Source organism: Anolis carolinensis, chromosome 5, assembly GCF_035594765.1.
Source record: "Anolis carolinensis isolate JA03-04 chromosome 5, rAnoCar3.1.pri, whole genome shotgun sequence".
NCBI classification, from domain to species: Eukaryota; Metazoa; Chordata; class Lepidosauria; order Squamata; family Dactyloidae; genus Anolis; species Anolis carolinensis.
The window spans coordinates 94,662,625-94,682,232 of record NC_085845.1 but is presented as its reverse complement, the minus strand read 5'-3'; the positions used below and the strand labels follow the sequence as shown (position 1 = coordinate 94,682,232).

At 37.9% G+C, this 19,608-nt stretch overlaps 1 protein-coding gene and 1 long non-coding RNA gene across 3 annotated transcripts in view; one reads left to right on the top strand and one right to left on the bottom strand.

Annotated features, from left to right (window-relative positions):
- The window catches only part of sema3a (semaphorin 3A), a 239,982-nt gene that overhangs the window by 19,195 nt on the left and 201,179 nt on the right, over window positions 1-19,608 (bottom strand). For both annotated transcript variants that reach the window (XM_003221421.4, XM_062981858.1), the window contains exons 11-14: window positions 16,045-16,264; window positions 8,688-8,779; window positions 4,741-4,782; window positions 1,974-2,131 (exon numbers count right to left, since the gene is read on the bottom strand). In XM_003221421.4, the coding sequence (XP_003221469.2) occupies window positions 1,974-2,131; window positions 4,741-4,782; window positions 8,688-8,779; window positions 16,045-16,264 (512 nt within the window). The remainder of the gene's footprint in view (window positions 1-1,973; window positions 2,132-4,740; window positions 4,783-8,687; window positions 8,780-16,044; window positions 16,265-19,608) is intronic.
- On the top strand, window positions 2,025-3,685 carry LOC134299327 (uncharacterized). The gene is made up of 2 exons (XR_010006509.1): window positions 2,025-2,158; window positions 3,476-3,685. It is a non-coding gene; the product is annotated as an uncharacterized LOC134299327 (long non-coding RNA).

Here is a 19,608-nt window from a genome sequence, read left to right as displayed (position 1 = left end):
TGGCATTACCTTTATTCATCTAAGAATGGATTAATAGCCTGTTTCTAATACAAGACTAAATCATTTTGCAAACCCCTGTCAGTTCCCTTAGCTTTAAAAGTTGTTTGCCAAGAGATACAAGGTATTTCTATCTCACAATAAGCTGGTGTTTGAGATAAACAAGAATTGCATGAAATGAAAAAGTAAGGCTAAAAGGACTCACTTATAGAACCACTCACCCTTCCTTCTACACATACATTAAAGCCTGAGATGAAGCAGCTTAAAAAGAAGTGGGTGGGTGGCTAAACAACATTTAGCTAAAGTGTGGGAGGAAACAGGAGGAATTAGATTACGGGCTGGAAAATACATGTTTAAAAGGTGCCCTTTAAACCCAATTCTTTCTGAGAAACACACACTTTTCCAAGTGGAAAGCAAATACAACTCTTTCAAACTTCTGTCTTGTACACTTTGTAATGTTAAACAGAGCTAGAATTAACAATTGGGAGAAGACAGAGATCTAAAGGAAGTTTTTTTAAAAACAATTGCTCGGTTATTCACTGAATCTCATATGCAGATTTCTTGAGTGATTTTTTTAAAAAAATTCATCTTAATCCACTTCAAAAAGAAACAGCTGTAAGGATGGTGGGGGACTATGCAGCAGGACTAACAGATCTGTGTTTGAACTCCATTTGAGGTCTCACATTTTAAAAACCCACTTCTTTGTCCCATGTTTTGGCACTCTCTGGAAGCACCCTCAGATAATGAAAACAAAATCACTATTAGCTTACTGTATATACTTCTCTATTAGTCGACTTCATTTATAAGTCAGTTGCATGTTTGGGGGCAAACTGGTGGTTTCTCATATGATCCATGGATAAATGGAGGATCATTTTATCTGTGGATAAATTGGAGGGGAACGTCCTAGTGCAGCATTACGCAGTCAGCCACCTCTGATAACCGTCACCACTTTTGTAACCTATACATTCAAAGAGACATTTCATCACTCTACTCTGAGAAGGGAGTGGTTCCCTTTTTGATAAAAGTTAAGAGACAGTATTAACTTTTTTCAAAAATGAAAAGAAGAAAGAAAAAGTGAAAAGAAGTATTTTCTGAGTAGAATGACAAAAAAGCAAGAGATTAGTCCATCACAGAAGAACAGTTCTTTGAGTGGACATGTCAAAGAGCTGCACCAACCATTTTCCTAGCCAGGCCTGCAAAAAGGCCAGAAGAAGCATCATGGGAGAGAGAGGGTCTGTGTTTCTTTTAGGTTCTACTAGGATGGACTAAGCTCTCCTCTTTTGTGACTCTAATTAGAAAAGGGAATGGTTCAGTTAAGGTACAGTAGTACACTGACTCAAGGGTAAGTCGACCCAGTATTGGGAGATTTATATTTTTGACTAATATTTCTAGACTTATACAAAACTTGATGTTTTTAAAAAAGGGGTGCATCTAAATCTTGGCTTCTGAGTGACTGTTAGATGTTATTGCTAAATATATACAGAAAAAATACATCCCTATGAGACACTAAAATCTGACTATCTTGCCTGGTTTGTGAGCTCCCAGGATCATCTGGTGAGCTACTATTAGAAACTGAATGCTGTTTAGTTGTGTTGTTGTGCGTCTTCTGGGCTGTATGGCCATGTTCTAGGACATGGCCATACAGCCCGGAAGATTCACAACAACCCAGTGATTCTGGCCATGAAAGCCTTTGACAACATGCTATTTAGTTGATTACATCTTTATACTCAGTACAGTCAGCAATATCATGATAGCGCAAAATTGGAAAAGTTGGTGGCTCTCATGTTAATGGGGTAGTGAATCCTTTCTAAACTTTAGTCTAAACTTGAAAGGAACAACTAAAAGTACTGAACCCTCTTCAGGCTAAAACTACAGTGGATTCACTATTCTGCTAATATAGAGCAACCAGCCACCATGGACTTGAAACAGATGGGGAAGGAGATTGGGTTGAAGAAGATATTTACATCTTCTCTTACCTCTTGGCAGTGGGGAAGTAACGGGAGCATGATGAGCCATCCCAGGCACAATATGGGTCCCTAGCAAGGCAGCATTCTGCACATGCTTTCCCGTAGACATCACATCGGTGCAGGGGAAGCTGTGAGACTCCAATAGATGAGCCAATATAGAGCTGTTGCTATGTAAGCAGAGAGAAGAAGGAAAGGTAAGTAGAACAGCAATTTTCTGGGGGAGGGGATACATCATTATAATTCTATATCTATGAAAAAGTTGATCATTATAATTATGTAACCAAAAAAATGAAAGCTCTTGATAGTTTTGTAGTCACTGGAGCTTCTGCTCAATCTTGCTACATATATTTTTCTTGTCTTTCTATTTCTTTTTTTTTAAGGAATGTATATATGTCTTCCACAAGAAAATGTGTCATTTCTATTGCACATTGAGAATAATTTTCCTTATTGCAGCTGAACATGTACACCTGAATCCATAGATGTAGATGGTCTGGAAGCTCACATGTTCTAATAGTCCAAGTCCATATATCCATTTATCTACTTGCCTCACTGCCTTTCTATCTATCCATCCATCCATCTTGTGAACTGGGGTCTTCATGAAAGGGGATTGGATGTACAGTGATGCTGTTCATTACAGTAGCAATAGAAATTATTATTTTCTCTACGTTGTCAAATAAGATATTTTTTTCAGATGCCAAACTACCACTTATTCTACCAGAATGAATGTGGACGGCCATGATATCTAAGAGCTTGTTAGACAAAAAGGACTGTCTACCTGACTAGCAAAGGAGAGAAGAAAACACAAAGGCTCCAGACTTAAGAGCCCCGTGCTCACACAGAAAATCTGCCACTGCAAGTTCCTCTGTTCACTCATGTTGGGTGGGAAGCAATTTTGTTTCAACAAAAGGGAAAATCTGGGGAAGCTGTTTTGATAGTAATTCTTTGTTCTGCAAGGGGTATAAAGATAATCACTTTATACTATGAGGACTCCAAATTTCACAGTACACAAAGAACAATGAATTTAAGATGAGGAGATGGGAGTGCTCCAGGATCAGGAATCAACATGCTCTCAAAAACACCTTTATTACAAAGATGTGTCATGCCAGCAGCTTGTCAGTGTCTCACACATACTCCTTGTCCCCCCACAGACCCATATGTTTAACTCAAGGCTAGACAGACACGTCATAGGCTTCTCTCAGTATGAATAACCTGAGCTTTCTTAGCTGGAAAGAACGTTAATACTGTAAATTTGTTTTCCAGAGGATCAGGCAGAATTGTAATCCCTCCTGAAAACATAAAAAGGCCTTTGATCGAGAAGTTGTACTGAAATGCATGGCTCATTATACTTGTGATCAGCTCCTTTTAAAAAATATACTTGTAAAAATAATCAAAAGCAGAGCATTCTGGTACCATTTAAACATGCGTATATATAAAACGTGACAGCTTTGTTTTGAAAATAGTTTTCTCATTATTTTACATCTCTCCCCCCCCCCTCCCTTTTGTTGTTTTAGGTGATAAACTGCAAGGGAAGAGGCCCCAAACAAAATATTTCATGTCAAACATGTTCATTTTGGGAAAATTTCCAATATACAGTGAGGTTTCCAGCTGGACTGTATAGAAGTCGATTTACGTCTTTTCCCATCAAAAGCTGTATCGACGACCTTCATTACATACATCCTTGTTTTAATTTCCTTTTAAAATACAATACAAAGGATCACAAAGGATTTGTTGTGAGATTAGAAAAGCGAATTAACTGGTGAATGGCAAGTGAATGCATGTAAATCCTATTGGTTCAATGGGTCTGTTCTAATAAACAATAGGGCTCAGCTATGGCATTGTATACAAACAGGGAGTCCTTGCTGCCACTGAGGTAGTTCAGGGAGTTCTTGTCAAGTACCAAGTAGTCTCCACCTGGCACTTGGGAGTCAGGTTCGAACCTGCCTTTCTTGGCGGATTTAGTTCATGGAATTATTCAGTATATTTGCATCTTCCTTTCAAGCTCAATAGCTCAGTGTTTTATACCACTCTGACAATCTGAGCACAAAATCATATCTTATTTTGGATGGAATTGAAGGTCAGGTATGATTATTTGGGATTTCCAGGTAGAGAGCAAAGAATATTGCCTGAAAGGGAATCATTGCTCCCAGCAATGATAGTACCGGGCTTATTGGGTTGATATGATCTTACTCCTATCTTCCCAGGGGCAGGCAACTTCCTTTACATGTAGAAAGTCCTAAATAACAATTCCTAAAACCATGTCTGAGACACCGGAGAACCATTGCCAGTTGTATGGAGAAAACAGCTAGATGAACCAATAGTTTTACTCTCTCCTTTCTTTTGTGAATAGGTCAACATTCCCATTTGGAACAGTGGGACATTTAGCCAGATCTTTGATTAGACAGTGATTTCATTTTGCATATGTATGACAGAAAAGGAAGAAAGGCTTTGACTATAGTTATCCTGCCAGCTTTGGAGAAGAGGGAATTCCTCCTTGTCAGCCAAGGACTTCTCTAGATTTAGAAACAGGTATGCTTATTAGAGAGAATACATTTGCATTTCATTACTTTCTTCATTGCTAGGAAATGACAAATAAGGATTTTATCTTTTTCTTGCCTATTAGAATTTCTTGAGAAATCAGTAATGTTTATGAATAGAAGTGGGAAAGATCAGGCATTGGTATCTATTAAGAGAAAAGGGTTAAGTTTTCTAATATATATAATGGTGCATAATACCTAATATGGATACATATGTAGTCATCAGGATGATATGAGTTTACCTGTTTAGTGGAAATTTTCATGGCTGAAATCACTGTAGGTTCCTGGAAAAGAGAATTATAAAAAATGCTTTCAATAGCCATTTTGAAGAGACCACGAGGCCATCCAGTCCAACCCCTACCACTTCTGACAGATGGCCATATAGCCTATGCTCAAAAACTTCCAGAGGAAGATGGCTTTTGTTAACTAAAAATTGTTCCTAATGTTTAAGAAAACAAGCCTGCTCCCTCCCAATGAGATGTCTTTTCAAATATTTAAACATAGCTATTCTGTCACTGCTCAGCCTTCTTTTCTTCAAGCTAAACATACCTCTGGTGGCACAGTGTGTTAAAGCGCTGAGCTGCTGAACTTGTGGACCAAAAGGTCCCAGGTTCAAATTCCGGGAATGGAATGAGCACCCGCTGTTAGCCCCAGCTCCTGCCAACCTAGCAGTTCGAAAACATGCCAATCTGAGTAGATCAATAGGTACCGCTCCGGCGGGAAGGTAACGGGGCTCCATGCAGTCATGCCAACGTCAGGGGAAAACATTTACCTTACTTTTTAAACATACCTAGCTGCTACCTAAGCCATTCCTCATAGGGCTTGGTTTCCAAACCTTTGATCATTTTGGTCACCTTTCCAGATTACCAGCATCATTCTTGAATTGTGGTGCTCAGAATTGAACTGGTGAGGTGCTACCAAAGCTGAATGGAGTGCTACTAATATTTTCCTAAATATAGACATGATACTCCTATTGATGCAGCCTAGAATTGCATTCCATGATGATAGTCTTGCAGTTAATTATTTTGAATGATTTTAAGACAATATTTTATTATTGCTATGGATGCATTCAAATTAAATATATTTAATCTCACACATTTGAGTCGGTATGTCCATGCGTCAATAAAATCATCAAAGGTTTAATACTGAATTAACACAAGTTCCCTGAAACCTGCGAACAAAAGGTGAGGAATGTACTGTTCCCCCCTTCCATTCAAATATTCTATCTTCCTTCCCTTCTCACTTTTAGCCATGTGTTCACATTCCACTGAAGCTATGCAGGTTGCCCCTTCTTCGAAATTTACAAACCCTCCAAGCTTACACAGTTTACCCCAATGATCCCCTGGAGAGCTAGATATGGCTCAGTGGATACTAAGTACGTACACTGCAAATGGGTTATTAAACTTGGCATTGTAAGGCATCAATTACAGATTACTTTTGAAATGTTTGCTCAGCTGTTCAGAGAGACACTACACAAATCAGGTTAAATGGCATTTGTTATCAATGTAATACATCTGGAATGCCTTCAGTTTAACTGGAATTGTAAATGAAAAGCATTGTTTTTGGCATATGGCAGCCCAGGCTGTTAAATTCATTCTTTGGTGACAGAAAATTAAATCCATCCACCCAAGGGATATGTGAAAATTCAAATGATATGGGTTACACTGAAATTCCATATCAATGTTTGATACAGGACTCAACTCCTTTGACATTTTTTTAAAAAGCAATCACACTTCATCTGCACCTGCAATGAAAATGAGGTCAAAATATTTTATGTTAGCTGATAAGAGATCTGGGGTTGTGCTAAGTGTTTCAACTCTCAGTCACACTTGAACAATGTATAAGGAATAATAGCTTCCATCAATTACTTTTCCTTATTTATATCTCTTTTTTTCAGCTTTTCAGACAGTCTAGCAAAGTTACAAGTTACACAGGTCTCTTGGTCAATTGTTTATTCACATAACAGTTTTACTTTCTATTTAAAGCACAGAATGTTGAAAGCAAACAATTCTGCTGCCCATGTTACAATATGTTACCCAAACAATATGGCAATGCAAAACAAGAAGAGACAAATTAGAATAAAAATTCATTTTGCTGAATACTGTTTCCTAGATAATTGGAAACTTAGGCATAGTGTCTACAAGGATGTGGATATAGGCTGTCATCATCTAATTAGAGGAATTTCAGTCAGTTAATTATTAGGTTTTAATTAGGGATTTGAAAAACTCTCAGTGTCAATCAATGTTCTTGCCTTTCATCAAATCCGACCGGTGTTTCTATATCATTCTTTGTTTATGAGTCTTAATTTTTAATCCCCACATGAAAATCTATGTGCATTTTATGTACACATTTGTCCTTAAGAAACACATTTTTACACTTTTTCTAAAGGATACATTTTTCTTGCTCATTTAATAAAGTGCGTTCATGTTTCTAGTGTACCCATGCTACTTGTCTGTATTTTAAAACATATGCATGATTTTGTGCACATGAAGTATACTACATGCATTGTAAACATACCCATTTTTAATGCATAGTCCACTCTATATTGCAATGAGTTTTGGGAAGTGTGAAATAAGTGATTTTGGAAGCATTCTTGGTCATCATAATACTTTTCTATCTCTACTTTTAACCGATATATTTGCATGGCATTTAAAAAAAGTATGGGAAGCCACTTTATACCAAGCCAAACAAGTGACTTGCCTTGCTCAGTATTTTTTTTACAACAACTGGCATTAATTCACACAAAAGTGTTTCTAGCTCTGGCTAGAAATACTAGAGTTAACTTGGGACCTTTATCATGCTAAACATATCTTCTAGAAACTGCTGTGTAACCCATTGTCAAGGAGGAAAAAAATCCCTATATCTATATATATAAAAGAGTGATGGCATCAGGGCAGCGGACAAAACAACAAAACTACAGGCCCTCCAACCTCGAAATTTAACAACACAACCCATCATTCACGGCTCTAGGTTGATACAACAAAAAGAAAAGAAAAATAAAGTCCTAATTACAGGGAGAGGAATAATAGTTTTTATCCAATTGCTGCCAGTTTGAAGGCTAAGCTCCGCCCACTTGGTCTCCTAGCAACCTACTCAGCCCAGGGGACAGGCACAGTTAGGCTTCACTTAGGCCTCTTCCACAGATTATCAAATTTTAACTGGATTACATGGCAGTGTAGACTCAAGGCCCTTCAACACAGCTATACAACCCATTTAGAATCTTATATTATCTGCTTTGCACTGGATTATCTTGACTCCACACTGCCATATAATCCACTTCAGTGTGCATACTAAACATAAAGACAACCATACAACAGACATTCAATACCACCACTACCTCAACAATTTCTCACCAACACCACCAGACAATGCCACAGCAACGCGTGGCCGGGCATAGCTAGTTTCTTTATAATAATTGACATGTAGTAGGAGGTACCCTTTTAGAAGAGGCTTGCTTTGAAGAAAGAAAAAGAGAAACCAATGCCTCTTTTAGATTAAGAACTTTTTAAAAATCATTTTTAAAGAAATCTGGCAGATGATTGTGAGATATTTTGAATAAATGAATAATTCTGTTTTCTTTTAAAAAATAAAGCAGTCTTATGAACAGATTTACCTAACACTTAAAAAAATCGTATTTTACATTGATCCTAAGGGAGGCAAGATTCATTTACCAAAAACAAAGTACTGTACGTTGGAAATTAATTTCTCAATCCATGCCAACTTTCACTTTAAGACAATCACATTGTGTACTTTATCAAAATTAACTTTGTCATGTTAGTGAGCCCCTTCAAATCTGAAAACAAACGTTTCCCTTCACCCTTCACACAGTGACATATGCCTACATGTAGAATTAATTTTGTATATTTTTGAAGACAAGCAGGAAGGCTTTCAAATATACCAATGCTTATCACTGTAAATTGCAAACAGTTGTATCTATTGGTCTGAATGGTCCAGCAGCAGCAGTGTGTGTGTGTGAGAGAGGGAGCTATTGGGTGGGTGTTATAGGAGTCTCTCTTTTTTAGTAGCTCAAACTGTACTGAAAGATCCTAGATTTATTTTGGCTAGTGACTATTGACAAGTTAATTAGGAAGGTTCGTTGGTTTCATCCACCTTGAAAAAATAGTCAGTGTAAAACTGTCTGAAAAGCATGGTGGAAACAAAGCAGCAAAAATAAATTGCAGGCACTCACCGGAAAGACTGTCATTTCTTCAAGCAAGACTTCTTCCAAATCATGCCAAGTCTCCTTAGGAATTGAAACTACTTTCAAAACTGTCCCAATATCTGAAAGAAAGAAGGAAGAAAGGAAGAAAGGAAGGAAGGAAGGAAGGAAGGAAGGAAGGAAGGAAGGAAGGAAGGAAAGAAAGAAAGAAAGAAAGAAAAGATAAGTTATTTTTCCAATAAGAGAAGTTATATATCAACAGACATTTCATTTTTTCATATTAAAATTGTGTTTCAAAAAGAGGATTAGGTACGGTAGTGGTATTCTTAAGGCAGGGTGGTAAGACATAGTAGAATTACTGTATAAACTCATATGTAAGTCTAGAAATGTTATACAAAATTCAATTCAATAAAACCTGGGCTGACTTATCTATTGGTCAGTGTGAGTACTACACCTTAACTCTTATTAAAAAAATGAACCATTTTCTTTAGTCTCTGAGTAGAAGATAAGAGCTTTGTTCATCCCAGGAGAACTAAGAAGCATTGACATTCACTAATCTCTTTGTTTCTGGCCTTTTTGAGTTCCTGGGTGGGGAAATGGTAGTGGCAGCTGATCATCTCAAGTGCATTAGTGCTTTCCCTTCTCTATGGACTAACCTTTGACTTATCCACAAGTTGTATCAAAATCCATACTTTTGGTCCCAATACTTGCTGTTGACTTATACATGAGGGAGTCTTATACTTGAACATATGCAGTAATGCAATTTAACACAATGATGATGAATTTATTAACTGCCTCTCCTGTGGCTCAAGGCAGGATGCAACATTATTAAAACAAGAGATAAAACACTATTAAAAGACATACAACAAGATACACAAGAGTTAAAATGCAAGTTAAAATCCACTAATGAAATGCAGATTAAAATTCATAGCTTAAAACTGACTGGGAACGCCTGCCAGAAGAGATGGATCTACAACTGTGTCTGAAATTCCAACAGCTGATTTAGCTGTTGAAGCTCTTTCAGCAGGTCATACCACAGTCTTGGGGTGGCTGATGAAAAGGTCAATTGGGTGATGGTTATCAGTCGGGTTCTGGCTGGTTGGAGCAGATGCTCCTCAGAGGATCTCAGTGGTAAGGGTGGATTGTACGGGAGAAGGTGATTCTGCAGATAATCTGGACCCAAACCATGTAGGGCTTTAAAGGTCAATACAAACACCTTCTACTTTGACCAGAAACTAATTGGCAGCCAGTGGAGTGACTTTAGGATAGGTCTAATATGCTCACTTCTAAATGTTCCTGTGACCAATCTGGATGCTTTGTTTTGAACTAATTGGAGTTTCAGAATTTGGTACAGAGATTGCCCAAAGTAAAGCATCTAATGATGCTAATTGTAAGGCTGCCCTGAGTCCCCTTGTTAGATCCCAGCCAACCATGGCACCAGGGCCTGCAGTGATTAGGGATATGAACTTTGACACAGATGATTTTGCGGATTGTACTAACATTTCCCCCTCTACGGAGGGGCCTCTGCAGCTGCAGGTGCCCGGAGAGATTGACTTTAGAGACTCACTAATTGAGGAGGATTCTTCTACTCCTTCCTCGCTGATAGAGCCAGATGTTGTTGAGAGAATGCGAATTTTAATCGTACAGATTTTGTGACCAGAGAGAGAAGTGCAAAACAGGGGGTCCGCCAGAGCCAGAGATTAGTGAACAGATGGGATAATGGTTAGTGTTCCCATGAGAAAGTTCTGGGAGTTCGTACTCCCTAATTGTGGACATTCTGAAATCTGTTAAAAGTGTTTCGCCCAGTAGTTTTCTTGCGGTGTCAACCTTGATTTTCCTTGAGAAAGGATTCCAGTCTCCAGCTCCTGTTTGTTTCCATGCCAAGTTTCCAGTTCCAGTCGGGCTGTTGCTGTGCCACGATTCTCAAGTAGACCTGGACTTCAATCCAGTTGTTTCCTTGTTCCTGATTCAAGATTCGTCTCAGCCTTGTTACTTTGCTACCTTGGATTACTATGAAGCATTTCTAGTGGACCTGAACTTTGCTTATTGCAACTCTGTTATACTGACTCAATCTTTGGACAATCTATCTTCCTTAGAAAGGGCTATTGAGTTCTCATTGTGGATTATAATATTGGACCTTTTCCTTTACCCATTTGGAACTATAATTGACTTTCTAAAAAGAACTATTCCTTACTCAGACTCTATACCTATTTCCTTTGGATATACAATTGCTTTAATAAAGATATTGTGTGTTATATTGGCTCTTGTCTGGTTTTCAAGTGCTCATGCTGCTTTGGGGTGCAACATCCCCCTTGAGGGTGAGAAGGGCGGGATATAAATGCTTGTAATAATAAATTAATTAATAAATAAATAAGACATGGAAAAATATATTTGGGTGTCACCAGCATACTGATAGCACCCTGCCCCATGCCTGCAGATTATCTCTCCCAGCTGTTTCATGTAAATGTTAAAAAGCATTGGGAATAGAATTGTACCCTGTGGGATATCATGTAACAGCTCCTTTTTTTTGAGGAGCCGCTATCCCAAAGCACAATCATCTGGAACCTGCTTGAAAAGTACAACTCAAACCATTTCCTGCTCTGAAGCATGTTTGAAATGGGTCAAGGATGTGTAGATCATCCAAGACTTCCTGGAACTGGAGAACAACTGTCATCTCAATCACCTTGCCCTAAAAAGGAGGGTAAGATACTAGTCTGTAGTTATTAAAGTTCAGTGATTTAATGATTGCTTCTTTTAAACAAGGTGGAAATTTCTTTTCCCTAAGAGATGCACCGATTTGTTGTATTTGAGATCTAATTGCATCTCCTCCCTGGATGACCAGCCAAGAGGGACAGGAATCAATTAAGCAGTTTGTTCTCATTACTTGCCCTAGCAGCTTGTCTACATCGATAGTGCTTGCTAATTGAAACTGATCCAGTGTTTCTGGACACCTCATTGTTGACTTCTGCTCCAATGGCAGTGTGTAAGTCAGATCTTATGCAAGAGACTTTCTCTGTGAAATGGTTATTAAAGGCATCACAGTCCGCTACGGAAGGTTCTAGCAATGGATTCGGAGAGGAGGACACCTGGTTTAAGGAGGACACCTGAGAGAGGAAGACACCTGGGCTCTGCCTGCATGCGTTTGAATAACCACCAATTTGATAGACCCCTATCACTGATACATTACTTTCTAGCACTTTATTTCCTTCCTATTTATCTTACCTCGCATTATCCCAGCCGACTCTCTGACACTTTATCAAAAGCCCTTGAAATTGTGTATTTTCTTATGCTTGACCCTTTTTATCCATAGTGGTTGATGTTTGTATCATTACTTCATTTTGCTTGGTCATTTTATGTTTTATTGTATGTTATGTTTTAACCGATTATTTTACTTGATTGTTGTACTATTGTTTTTAGTTATTGATATGTGTTTTAAATTGTTATACTTTGTTTCTGTGTTGGGCTCGGCCCCATGTTAGCTGCCCCGAGTCCCTCCGGGGAGATGGTGGCGGGATAGAAAAATAAAGTATTATTATTATTATTATTATTATTATTATTATTATTATTATTATTATTATTAAGCCTTTATAAAGAAAAATCAAAAAAAGATTCCAGGGAGAAGCCAAGCCAAAAAATCAAGCTGAGCAGCAGCCAGGCAAGGCAATCGGACTGAAGCACGAGGACACAACTGAGAGCAATGGAGGCAGTCGCCCACACAGTTTGCGTAAAAAACATCACAGTGTTCTTCTGCTCCAATTGGTCCAACAGGCAGGACTCACAGCGAAACCGCATGCAGGGAGTAACATGTGGCAGCAGCCTCTTTGCGTGCTGCATGCTCCTGAAAAGGGGAGGAAGAGCTATGATAGGCTGCCACATGGTCCTGTTATGGATGGGAAACCATGACGGCTGGGCCCTTGACATTACAGCCAACCAGCAGAGCCAAAAGAGCCAGATTGGCCAAAGGAAACCATCTAAAATTGATCAGCACACAAGCTATTAGACAAATAACCTTAACAAATACTACTGAGGTTAATGTGGACCATTCTCTTTATTTTTATTGTCTAATATTTATTATGGGGTTTAGATTATAATCACATCGTCATGATGTTTTTTTAATGAGTGCCAGGCAAAGAGCTTCATTTATAGAGTGACATAAAATGCTATAAATACATTTTGAAAAAAATATGACAAAGATACAGGTTCAGAATCCCTTATCTGGAATTCCAAAATCGAAAACACTTTGAAATCCAAAATTGTCTGTATGAATGTCTAACACAGTGACATCTATGCTTTCAGATGGTTCAGTTTTCACATTTCCAAGATATTCCAAAGTGCTATCTATCTAGCTATCTATCTTTCCAAAATACTTCTTGTTCCAAGCATTTTGGATAAGAGTTACTCTAACTGTAATTGTTTTTTAAAAAGAATAATTTAACTGTGGTGGAAGATTATTTAAAAAATCACTTCAGATAGCTAAGGCTTTAAAAATCAATAAAAGCCACTGGAATAACCTGGAATCCAATTTGGATATCATAGTTTGTAAATGGAAATCTATCTAATATATTAGCAACAAGGATGGGAAAACTTTGATCTGAAAACTAAGGCTCATCAAAGAAATGGGATTTCACTGGTGCCACACAGGAAAATATATGAATACTACAATTCAAGACAACAAAGATTTGTGAAAGAAAGAAAAAAGAAACAGGAACATGGCAAAGGGTCCTGGCAGCCAGCCACCATGCATCTACAAATCTTTAAAACAAATAGTTCTTTCTTAATGGGATCCTATCAAGATTAGTCATTTAGTGCTTTATAAAGCCTTTGATGTGAAAGGTAGAACGTGTTAAAGGCTGCAGTCTCTGAACAAGCCCCAATCACCCAAAGCAAAGTTTTATCAGCATTCAAGATCAGCTTTTTGTGGAGTAATATTTCAAACAAATTTTACACAAATTGAATTGGGCTCTTTTCAGATCCATAAGCTTCAATGAATAATGCAGTTTGAAAGATAAAATTACTGTAATTAATACATGTTTACTGACAGATGGACTCAGAGAGCACTAAATGATTCTCCTCCGACTTCAAATCAAGTTAAGAGTGTAGACAGATATATGAAAATATGTGTTTTAACATGTTCTAGAGAGAACAAGTTATTTTTAGGTTCCCATCCTAAAATACATTTACCAAAATAACACAATAGTAACTTCTAAGTATACAGGCAAAGACCTGCCCTGCCAATGTTTATTATAGCCATCAAAAACCTGTATTTTTTTAAATTAAAAAATATGATTACTGTTTACTATGGAAATATCATGGAGAAAAGTTTTGACCCGAACAGCTATACAACATGCTAGTTTTCTATTTTCTCAGGATAGGACAGAATCTGAACACGTGATCTCTAACCTGTAATCTGAAGCCACATGGGTCCCATCTACATTGCCATATAATGTGGTTTATACTTGCACTATATGATCAGTGTAGACTCTTATAATGCAGCTCATTTCAATTAAACATGTAACGTGTAATTCAGTTACACCATGACAATGCACAATCCCATGTTTCTTTGGCAACATCATACATTGTTGTACAAATGGGATAGGAAATGGTGATACTTGAGTCTTACAGTGCTAATCTGGTAGGGGTGTGTGGGATGCCAAAAAATCCTGCTGTATTTGATCCTGTTTTTTGTGCCCTCCATTGCATTGCAGCCAGAAATTCCATTTATGTTCCAGGAAGATACAGCCCATTGATAAAATGAAGGAACCTGTGAAGCTCCTCTGTCTGTCATTGTAATGACTATGAGGACAAAAATAGCCAAGTTTTACAAATAAAAAGGAAGATACTAACTAAGATATTTTAATGATAGAATGCAGAAGAAAATATTGAAATTCTCAAAAAGCAATCCTAAGCAGTGACGGCAGTGAGATAGAACACAGAGCTAGTTAGTAGGCATGTGCAATCCAGGAAAAAATGGTTCTAAACTCTCTTTGAAAGTAGGGGGGGTGCTGGCGCTTCATTTCTAAAGTCATTCCCAAATTTTGAAGCAAAAAATTGGAAACTTTCCGAAACTTCCAAATATTCGTAGTTTATTCGTTAATGGCAGACTCGCATGCACAATAGCGAAAAACAGCACTGGGGTGAAATTTAGGGGATTCTCCCACTCTCATTTTTTAGCTATCCTGATCAAACTTGCTGCAGTGATAGAATACATTTACCACTGCTAGCTCACCAAATTTCAGAACGTTTCTCTTATCCTCTGATTTTTGGCGAATTTCCATAGTTTGATAAAAAAAAATTAATAATTACAGAAATCTGTTCCTGGTTTGAAAGTGTTATTTCCTGTCTCAGTGGGTTGTCTTTACTTTGAAAGTCATTGTTCTACTTCAGGAACTTTGTTTTTGTGGCTGAAACTCATAATGAAATTCATAATGTTTCACTTTTGCACAGAATTTTAGGAATTAGTAAAAAGGTAAAGGTAAAGGTTTCCCCTGACGTTAAGTCCAGTCATGTCTGACACTGGGGGTTGGTGCTCATCTCCATTTCTAAGCGGAAGAGCCAGCATTGTCCATAGAGACCTCCAAGGTCATGTGGCCAGCATGACTGCATGGAGCGCCGTTACCTTCCTGCCAGAGCAGTACCTATTGATCTACTCACATTGGCGTGTTTTCGAACTGCTAGGTTGGCAGAAGCTGGAGCTAACAGCGGCCGTTCATGCCGCTCCCGGGGTTTGAACCTGGGACCTTTCTGTCTGCAAGTTCAGCAGCTCAGTGCTTTAACACACTTCGCCACCGGGGCTTTTTAGTACAGCTTTTAAAATATGCATTTTTTAGAGATCCTTTCTGCCTCCCCCTCTTTCCTCTATCAGCCTTGATTGGCTGAGAAGCATAGTCCTATGTTTAACAGGTGCCTTCTTTCTCTTTCCTGACCGACTTATTCGAGCGAGCGCATGAGGTCCACAGATCAGCGGTGAGTCAGGAAGCAAGCCTCACTGCTTTCAGAGGAGGAAAGATGATTGTTTTTTTTTTGTTTTTTTTTTTAAAGAGCAAACTCTCTTATAGAGAAGGACACTAGGCAATAGGGGATCATCCCCCCCTCAACTTTAAGATGTATCATACATACATCTACCAATTTATGGGGATTTTAATTTTTTTTGACAGATCCTTTTTTTCACCAAAAAATAGAATTTCGCTTTATTCAACAAACCATGAGATTCATTCTGGAATCATTGATCCGGAACCTCAGATCTCTTATGAAAATTATTACAATGCCTGGCAAGAACGCATCAGCTGGAACAACTTTCTCCTCTGAGTGGCTGACCGTTCAAAAAATTCATTCCAGAATCATATATACTCCTCTTCATTCTGCTTATAAGAAATTGCTAGAACCTTACCTGTTCCAATGAACATGACATCATACTGGCCATCCTCTGCATCCACCCGATCAACTACGATCTGTGTGAACTGATAATCCAGATCTGTTTTGACCATAATGGGGCGGTTGTTGATAGGGAACACAGGATTGTACATAGCAGGATGGCTTCTTGCAAACGTAATGACTTCATCTGGAAGGTCCTTGGTTGAGTCAAAGCCACCAAATGTTTTACTTGGACACTAGTGGGAGAAAAAAATAGAGAATGGTCAAGAGAGTGTTTTCCTTGAATGGCTTTGGGGGCTCATATTTGAATATTCAGGATCTGTTGTGAGTCACATTCTCAATTGCCAAATTTCTTCTGAAATCTACAAAATGCTTTAAAAGAGTTTCTTGCTTGTTTCAGAGAGTTTTCAATAACCTGTCATTAGTTTTTGAGTGCTAGTTTTGTTCAATAGCAATCATAATTTCATTATATACTTTTCTTAGCAACAGAATTTCAGTATCCTCCACTTTTAGTGAATTTAAACACAATTAAAAGTGGGTATCACTTTTAGAAATTGTGTTAGAAATTGTGGAAGTTGAAGTCCAAAACACCTGAAGGGTCAAAGTTTGCCCATGCCCGGTTTAAAGCAAAAGCCGAATGGCCACCTGTTGACTGTGTGGATCCTAGAGTGGGGCTTTCTCCCATTCTAGGATTGTATGATTCCTTAGGAAACCTCTCGGGTTTCCTAGCAGTTTGAATACATGCAAATGTGAGTAGATCAATAGGTAACACTCCAGTAGGAAGGTAACAGTGATCCATGCAGTCATGCTGGTCACATGACCTTGGAGATGTCTGAACAATGCTGGCTCTTCAGCTTAGAAATGGAGATGAGCACCAATCCACAGAGTTGGACACAACTAGACTTAACATTAGGGGAAAACCTTTACCTTTTACTTATATTTAATTATACTGTATATTCCCTTTCCCCTCTAAAAATGCTCTAAAGCAGACCATAAGCATTAACATAGCAACAATTTAGAAAATGCTGTTAAAACTAGAAGTTGTGCTATATTGATTATAGTAGTATTAGCATTATTATTAGGATACTATATTTTATTTTTGATATTACTATTAATTTATACTGTATACCACTTTTTCCCTCTTAAAATATTCCAAAGCAGACTATAAGCATTAAAATAGAATTAAACATACAAAAGAATCATTAAAACAAATTTAAAAGACATGAAACATTACACAACACAGATTAACGGTACAAGACACACAAGTGCAAACAAGAGATATATTTTTATTTCATTAATACACATATCTATATCTTCCAACTCTATTATACTGTTCTGAATACAACAAATTGAGTGATTCTTCTTCAAGAAGCAAATTTATCTTCACGGCTCTCTTCTTCCACTCTCACTGCATTTGGGTGTGTGTGTGTGTGTGTGTGTGTGTGTGTGTGTGCCAAAATACTGTTTGCTGAAACTTGAAAATTCCCTAGGGCCGGCCCTGCATTCTACCCATTAAATAATACCAACAATTGGCAATAGCCTTTTTGTAGCCTATAGCAATTTTGTGATTAAATGAATTCACATTCCCAAGCTAGTTCCTAATTTTCGAGATGGAGAGCAATCTTGATTACTTTCATTAATTAGATAATGATTAATCAGATAATACATATGAAGTGCTTTGAACAAGGAAAATAATTCAGAAGCGTTAAGTATTGTTAATGCAGCTAAGGCTTTATACACAAAAACATATGTGAATAACGTGAGTAATCTTTTTCATTTTTTAAACAGAGAGACTTGATCGTTTCTAAGTAGCCAATCCATCCATAAACCTCAAATTTACAATGAATGAACGTGATCCAAGGGCTCCGTGGGCCTTTTCCCTCTCAAATTCCTTAGTTCAGTTGTGCATGGTGATCCCTTAGGAAAGCTAAGTGCTAAATGGTTTTAAAAGAATCCTGACTATATACACGATATTGATTTCTTGTTTACATTCCCTGTGTTTAAAATGAAAGCTGTAAATTGAAGACCAGCATTTCCTTGTACTTTCAGCAAAAAGTAGTGCTTATCCAAAGCTCGGCAATAAGCGAGGAGTCAAAAAATGAGAAGCTTATTTGACAAATATTTTAATTTCTTCCCTGCATGCCCAAATTGAGTTCTGATAATTTGGACATGTCTTTCTTAAAGTGCAAACCCACCTCAGTCTGTTTACCATGGTGAAAAATATGTCTCAACTTTGAAGGCAATCGGGATGATTGGCCATTTCACCTGAATGAATATCCAAAGGCCTATCCTGTTGAAAATAATGCACTGAACTTTAATTTTCTGTACCATGTTTCTTTCAGTAACATGCCTATTCCAGTGTGAAGATGCTTGGGTTCACCAATAAGCATAATATTGTGAGCAATCTCTGTGTGATATACACACAGCAATAGAGCTTCCCTTGTCTTCTGATAGATCAGGAAAAATGGCTGGGAACTGGAAGGACTAGAAAAATCCAGTGATGGTACTGTGGTTATGCAGTTTCTGGATCCTTTTCATGCTATGCAATCATAGCACAATGGTTCATTCATTTTTTTATTTTACTTGTTTCATTTATATTCTGTTTTCTCCCCAATAATCCAGCTCAAGATACCTTACAACTTATGAAACACAATACAAATTGAAAACTATAGAAAAACATGATTTCATTTTAACAACTTTATCATAAAGCCCTGATGAAACATACTGCTTTGCCGAACTTCTGTGAAGAAAAGAGGGAGCAGTGGGGTGAATCTGTTGCACAGCTCCCTTTCCATGATGCTTTCCCTATCACATTGTGAGGAATCCCTGTGCCAGCTCCATTAGAGCGAGGAAAACACAGAAAGCCTCCAGTGTTGTCGGGGAAGTGTCTGGCAATGCTTTTACCCAAGTTGGGAGCAGGGCTTCCACAGGAAGCTCCACTGTGTTCTCTGATAAGCAGCTAGTTTATCAGTCCTCCAGATGGGGTGGAAGTGTCCTAGGATGCTAAAATTACCGTCTGACGAGGTGGTTTGTGCCATGCTGGCATTTTATGAATCCTGGAATCTTTGGTTTGATGAGACACTAGAACTCCGTGGCTAAGAATTCTAAGTGGGTCTCTTTGAACTGAAAATCTTATGATTGGATAAGAAGAAGTCATGGAAGTTTCATGCTATAGTTTTATAGTGTGAAAAGACATTTGTATAACACATAAATTGCTGTATATTTTTACAGCCTAATGCAGGCAGGCATCTGATGTTTGTTTTTGCAAATGGTTTTTTCAAGCAAAAGATATGGTGACACAGACTGGCTAGTTGTTTCCCAGGGCACATCTCTGCTCCCTACACCATAATCCAAGGTAGCCACTATTTAGCACATAGGAGAACTGGAAGCTACCAACTGATTCTGTGAGCATGCCAGATTCTGCAATTGTCTGTTGTGTGGCCAACAACTTGAGTCAATTTTTGTCTTTCTAATCCATATACTCATACCAGTGAGGTTTCTCATTCTATCCACATTAAAATGACTCCTTAAATATTCACTGTAATATTGTTAAAACCAAGAACGACTGTGGACCTGATTT